We start from the raw sequence: 7,270 nt of genomic DNA on the forward strand, positions 1-7,270 counted from the left end.
CCTATTTGTCCTTTAAGCCATCAATCGTTGAGAGGGGGTCGGCACTGGCTGCCACTGAGGAGCCGGGTTCAGCCATTTTGGTTCTAATTCACGTTGGCTGAAACACGCAGTCAAGCGCCAGAATGGAGGCTAATTCGGTGCCACACACTCCTACGTGGTGATTGGTTGGTTTCTGACACACTGGTTAGCTATTGGGTTAAAATGCACAAGCGCTGAGGTGACAACGCCCGCTGTTGACAGTAGACACGCCCCTCTGCCATGCTGTTTCGCGGTGTATGGCAATGTTTGGCTCCCGTAGTGTTGTTTGCCTTATTTCGTGCTCGGTGATTGGTCAGATTCACATGCTCTCTTAGTATTGGTCTCTGTCTTATCCTATCATAAAATATAGCTCCGCGCAGGCGCACTATCATTGTTTTCCGAAACATGATAGCAATAAAATCCCTTTTCGAGATGAGACGGATGATGAGCTTCATTTAAGAGCACTACAAACCCTGGACTTTGACAAATGCCAACCTGGCACGGATCTATTAGCAGAAATTCGTCCTTCACCGTAGACTATATTTAATCGTGGCTGTGAAAGCGCCCAGTAGGACACACTTATAGAAAACACCAAATCAGATTAGTTAGGGGACACTGCCCTCATAGCAACATACAGGCATACACAAGAATACAAACCCGATTACATCTGAGTGCAGGATGAGTCTAATTCAGATACTAAGTTGCACCTATTGACATAGTGATGTGACCACATTCATCAATTTGCTAATTATAAGATAAAACTTCATTAATCCTGAAGGACATTCCTGATTGTAGATCTAACAGTAGAAACACAATAGCAATTACAAATTGGAGGGTTCCTGTGTATTCTTTGCAAAACGCTTTTATTTTATTTCAAATAAAACAATGCATCTTAACATATAGCTCAGGCTCCTACCAATGCTCTGCTGTGACTTACTCCAAGTACTACTATTTACATTGATGCATTTACTCATGAAAAGGTATATACACACAATTGTTGCATCACACACAAGTTAGATGTAACGAGAAACAACACAATACCATCTACTAACTCTAAGGGGAGGTAAACTCAGGAGACAAGTCGTTGAGACTTTTAAGCGATGAAGTCCAGTGGTCTGTTGAATCCACCTTTCCTGTTCATGTACTGCCTAAAAAAAAGAAAAAATAATAAGAAAACATTACATCACTGTTTCCCTCGCAACACTTTCAGATTACATCATCGAGCACCAATGGGAGTGCCGGGATCTCTGCATAGAGACACCTGCGGAGGTGATTGGCTACTTTAACAGTGACTGATGCTGTGAGTCCTCACTGTGAGGGGACTGAAAAGTTGACACTGTAATTCAGCAACATAACCAACAACTGGAGTTCAAACAATAACTTACTGCATAAAATAACAAATGATTATCGAACATTTTCAAAGATTGTCTGGAGCAAAGTGCTGCACTGATGGACTGACCACAAACCGACACATTATACAATCTGAAACAGTTATTTTTTGTTGGTTGACTTACCTGTATTTTCTTTTCATGGTGACGTTGACAGCATATGCATTTACTGATCCATCAGTTTTCTTCCCCTGTTTAAAAAGAAAGTTATTGCCTCTCAAATATCACATCTCAAGATGAATAGTGATGTATCACAAATCTATATAATGCAGATGCATCTGCTTGACCTCCTTTAATTCAAAACATGAGGATTATTTAGAGGATAAAAATGTTTGAAACTAAACTAAACAACAATGTAACAAATACAGGGCTGTATTAGAGAGACAATATACAATAAGTGGTATTAAACAAATGAATGAGAGGTGTCTTCAAAGCTCTCAATATGTAATAAGCATTTCACAATACTGGAATGTTTCAATCAACTTAGAAGAATAGCAAGATATAGGGATACGTGATACTGGCCAATAAAGGCTTTAAAAATAGGCAAATAAGAGGGAGCTTAGTAATGCTCAGTGCTTTTAAGCACAAAAGGGCACATGTGGACCAAGATTACATATACTTGTTTTGCAACTTATGAAATAAGTCTGATTTGATCTAGTTGTGGCTGCTGTCAGAATTGACTCAGAGATCAGCATCACCTAAGCCTGTTAAAGTAGAAAGAAGTTTAGTTTTATTTAAAAATTATACATAAAAATGAATATATTTTGTAAATATGTAAATTTGAAAAAATGTAAAAGTGTATTTTATGTCTGCATCCACCTGGGCCATCACAAAAAGAGTAGGCATGATATTATGTTAATTCCACAACAGAAGAGACTTCATGTTTTCTGCAATTAGGTAGAAAAATATGTCCTGATATCATTATTGGCCATAACAAGTTTTAAAACAGCATACCAAAAACCCACAAAAATCCAATATTGTGCAACCCAATAAGAAACTTTGTCCAGCTCTTCTCGTTCAACAAATAAGTTACACCTCATCAGTGGCTAAGTCAATTCCTTTCACAGAGCAACGCAAGCTGCTGCTGATCTGATAAAAAGTATTAAACAAGAAGTGTCATTGTGAGGTGTTTCCCGTAAAGCTTTTGCAGGTGTATGATGTCCAATAAATGTGATGTAAGCCACTGAGGTCTAGCTTGTTGTCCAGTAACAGGTTTTCTAACTATGGATCTCTTCAATTTTCATCACTTTATTGTCAATAGATTGAAACTAAATAATGCAAGAAATGAAAAACCTTAATCACTGAGTTTTGTTTACTGCGTAAACATGGTGAAGGGAAAAAACATGTGAATAGTGAGCATTATACAAAAGCAAGCTGCTTTACAGATTCTAGTGTGTGCAGTAAAGTAGAAAGTCACCCCTTTAAATTAAAGCAAACAAGCAGCGAGTATGTCTTCAGTTTCGCTGTAGAATGCTGTGACCGTTTTGTGAAATAAAGTGCACCTCCTCGTGGCAGCACAACACAGGACTCTACTGTGCTCTCACCTTGGTGGTATCAAAGGAACCAAATCCCATCAGCTTCATCATCTCAATTTCCTCCTCTGTCTTGTCCTTCATATCCTCAGCTGTTAAAAAAAAATACTTTTATTAAATTTTGTAATTGCAGTTAGAAAGACCAACGTCACTGAAAAAGAACATTTCCTGTATGTATAGATAATATTGGCATGCTGTTCATCTAATACCTGAGATCTGAATAGGCTTTGCGGACTTGTCCTTAGCGTCTTTGCGATCATCGTCACGCCTGTCCTTTTGTCTCGAAGGAGAGAGGGAGGAGGAGCGATGACGCCTGGGAGGAGACCTGTAGATGGAACACAAAGATGGCTGCAGGACGGGTTGTCACAACTACAGAGAGCTGACACGTTCGCAGCTGAACTACTTGGTGTTGTTCACAGTTTGTTTAACCGCTGTGATAAATGTGCTTGTTAAAGAACATAGGAAACACACAGTAACAAATCTGAACAAAATGTTTCTCGACTAATTCACTAGGCCTTTTGTGAACTGGGCTTAAACTGATTAGAGTTTCCTCTAACAGGTCACTGATGGTCTCAAATTGACCATTTTTGTTTGTCCTACATTACTGCTGGGGAACACCATGAACATAGCAACTGAGGTGGAACACTGACACATAAACATGCAGCTTTTCAAATATTACTCATATTGTTGTCCTGAACACATCAAGTCTCAGACAGACACAGCTACAAATGAAAACGTATTCAGGGTTCTGAAAAACTCACCTTGAGCGTCTCCTGTGAGGAGACCGTGAGCGACTTCTGCGCCGTTCACGATCCCGATCTCGAGAACGAGAGCGATCCCTCTCCCTTCGCCTTCGCTCGCGCTCCCGGGAAGCTGAGCGGGAGCGTCTTCTCTCTGAGGGGGAGGAAGAAATGAGATCATGACATTAACTTTGCATTTGGGAATGTTTTTTTTTTACACAACAGCCTCTCATGTGACATAACAGTCTTCTCTAAAATGATGTTGTGGGGAATTTTCTTCTGTACTTGGTTACAATTCTCTGTAACATACTTTGATTATGCTATTTCTAGCCATGATTTTACCTGCATACGTAATTTCCTCTACAAAAGTTTTAGCCAGCACTGAAGGAAAACCACTAGTGCCAAAAGTTTAAGACCTGAGAATTTTATTTTATTATTTTTTTGAATGTTAAACTGGTTTGGTAGTTGGTGTCTTATCTACTAAAACATAAAGTACATTTTTGTTTCTTGAATGACCACAAATAATAGGAAAACCTACATAGGTGTCAATCAACTAAGGTAACAGACTGATTTGTCATGCACAGTCATACCTAAGAAGCTCATGCTGAGGTAGGAAACACCCTGCTGATGCTCATACAACCTCTATGAATGTCACTGGCACCATGTGAGTCTTCGTTTAATGCTGAATATGCAAGTTTCTGTTTAATGCCACTAGGAAAACAAGTTGTCACCAGGTGATTGAAATGAGGTACTGGACAGTGCAGACATGTTTTTTTAACCACCATGGCATCAGTCAGGTATACATTAGTGTTAATATTACCTCTTCATTATGTGTTCCTTTCACCTTAGATTGCCTCAGGTAATTCTTTGTTAAAACAAATGAGTATGTAGTTGCATGACAGATGAGATTTCAAAGCTCCTTCAAACACCTTTAATATAGCAATAAATATAAATATAACAATAAATGGATTAGTGCTTTGTGATGCATAGTTTAACCAGTATTCTGTAAAATGCAGTTCAGTCTGACTTATGACAAGAGTAACGCTGTTTATGATAAACACCGAAGAGAAAAATTCTTTGATATGAGAACAGCAAATATGCAGACACTTAATATTAAAATAATTGGCAAATGTAATCCACACTATTGTCAGCTGGCTTTGATTTTACACATACTACGAGATTGAATTAGATACTGATATTTCACTGCATACTGTATATTAAAGTGCAAAGTCTTGGCACCACTGCAATGGCCAAAGTGTTTATGCTCTTCAGACGTCACATTTTAGATTTGTATGTGGTATATTTAAAGCAGAATTTTGAGCAGTCCACGATGAAAAAACACTCCCATGTAGCAACTCTTAGTAGGAGGTAGGGCTGAACCATTCATTTGTTTAATATCAGAATTGCAACTTGAAACAATGGCGTTAAAAAAGCTAAGGCTGCAGTTTAAGACACTTTAATATAGCAAGTATAGATACATATAGATCGACTATTGCTCATGCTGCATGTCTGACCCAGGGTTTTCACTGCTGTGTCAGTGATTTTAAAATTCATGCTGTTCTCCATGTGCGATAGTCACACTTTTGATGGTATCGTTCATGGTAATGCTTCATCTTATGTTTTATATCTATTACACAATAGAACCCTCATTGTCTGATATTGATATTTCTGTATCACTGAGTCATATGCTGGTACGACCAACAGAGAAAGCAGAAAAGTTAGTCTGGACATCTGAGTTTAACAGCAACAACTACGTATCCATGGTGTGCACAGCTGTCCATGTGTGCATCTACAAGGTATATAATTAAGGCTTGAGGGGGAAAAGGGAACACACCCCAACAAAAGCAGCCCCCGGCCTACAGCATAACAGAGCTACCAGATCCCCTCACTGTAAGCATCAAGGATTTTGGTGAACTCCCTAAAAAACTGGTGTAGACCCCAACAATCTAACATCCATCAATCTCTTACAAAAATTATATCCAAAACCAAATTGCAATATTTGTCAGTTGGATGTCCTCCCAAAATCAATCAGCCAGAGCAGGGAGTGTCATCATTTCTGACCGGGCCTTGGTGATGCATGAATAAACCCGTGGTGTGCTCCCTTCCTCGCTCATCACAGTACGTGATATCCCTTGATAACGGAGTCCCTTCACCCTCTGTCACCTCCTTTGTGGCTTCTGTTCTGGTCTCCCAGGGCACACAAGTCCGCTGCTGCCTGGGTCTCTTATCGCCTTTGTCTATGCCCACAGACCTCCCCTACTGGAGGTTGCAACCAGCGGAACAGATTGTTACCCTTCCAACACCGATTTCATGTTCTAAAATCATCCAACACCCTGTGTTCAACACTGCCAAACCCTATTTATGACACAGATGATATATCCCACCTTGCAGTTATCTGAGTAAAATTTAAAAAGTAACTAAAACGAAAACTGTACCTACTTTTACCTGATATATAAACCACACATTTGCATTTGGTTTCATTTGGAATCAAACTACTACATAGAGCACATTATATTTTTTCAGGGCTTTAGAAAAAAACTTGGATTTCTTTTGGAACTGCACTACAGGCTCAAATACTATTCAGACTAATTTGTAATTGTTTTTACTAAGTTGGAGTTTCTAGTTTAATTCTACAGTAACGCACTTTTAAATGTAGACACTTGCTTATAGATCACACTGTGCTGCACAACACAATGACGATTAACTCAAAGCAACGGCCCTTTTGCTTTTTTCGAATTGTTTGGATTGATCACTACAATAGTTGGTATTTTTATTAATAGATAAACAGGCACTGAATGGCAGCCCTCCAAATCACGTACGCAGAATTTTCGATATTGAAATCCTAAATAAACTATGAATAAGTTCAGCAAACATCTGGATCCTTCTGTTCACCTCCGCGTATCAACACAACACAGCTACTGCCATACAAACACGAAGCATATTAACTGTCTTTTTATTACACAGATTAAGGTGGTCATTATCATGGAAAACAAAAACATATGCACATCCATATTAATCAAACTTACTTTTCATAGTGTAACAGAAAAGAAAACCCACGCTACCAGAGCTAACAGTAAGCTAGTGCTAAATGAGCTAGCTACTTGGAGTTTCTTACCTCTTCTCGGAGGAGTTCGACTCCTGCTCCTGCCCATCTTCTTAACAAATCAAATGCTACCCTCAAAAGCAAAATGTAGCTCTTCAGAGGAAATCAATTGTGGTATGAAACACGAACAAACTGTGGGGTTTAGTGAATTTTGTTGATGTCTGTTGTCGTCTTGTCGAGTGTTGGAACTTCCGGTGCGCTGTCAGCAGCCGCGCGCCCTCTGCAGGATGGGAGGGGAGCGCGCGGTCGCTCCACTGCAGCACTGAGTCAGTGAAGCAAAACAAAGATCAAACCACCCCTCATCCCACTGACAAGATATTCATGGACAGCACTCAAACTATCATCAGCACTTGCCATAACGCATCTCTAATAACAGAAACTGGCATTTTACAGTATTTTAAACTGATCCTGTGTATTAGATCATTTCATTTTATGTACAGAAAAGTGACAAATCTAAGGAAAAAAAACAACAATGTCTTGGTAAAGTAT

The 7,270-nt window shown here is 39.2% G+C and overlaps 1 protein-coding gene across 1 annotated transcript; it reads right to left on the minus strand.

Moving 5' to 3' along the window:
- Positions 1-862: 862 nt before the first annotated feature.
- snrnp27 (small nuclear ribonucleoprotein 27 (U4/U6.U5)) lies at positions 863-6,967 on the minus strand. The gene is made up of 6 exons (XM_008287068.1): positions 6,794-6,967; positions 3,700-3,832; positions 3,148-3,263; positions 2,951-3,030; positions 1,533-1,597; positions 863-1,166 (listed from the first exon to the last, which is right to left on the minus strand). The coding sequence occupies exons 1-6, from the start codon at positions 6,828-6,830 to the stop codon at positions 1,112-1,114; spliced, it is 486 nt and encodes a 161-aa protein (XP_008285290.1). The 5' UTR covers positions 6,831-6,967; the 3' UTR covers positions 863-1,111.
- Between the last annotated feature and the right edge of the window lie 303 nt (positions 6,968-7,270).

The sequence above is a fragment of the Stegastes partitus genome, unplaced genomic scaffold (genome assembly GCF_000690725.1).
Source record: "Stegastes partitus isolate 25-593 unplaced genomic scaffold, Stegastes_partitus-1.0.2 Scaffold485, whole genome shotgun sequence".
Taxonomy (NCBI): domain Eukaryota; kingdom Metazoa; phylum Chordata; class Actinopteri; family Pomacentridae; genus Stegastes; species Stegastes partitus.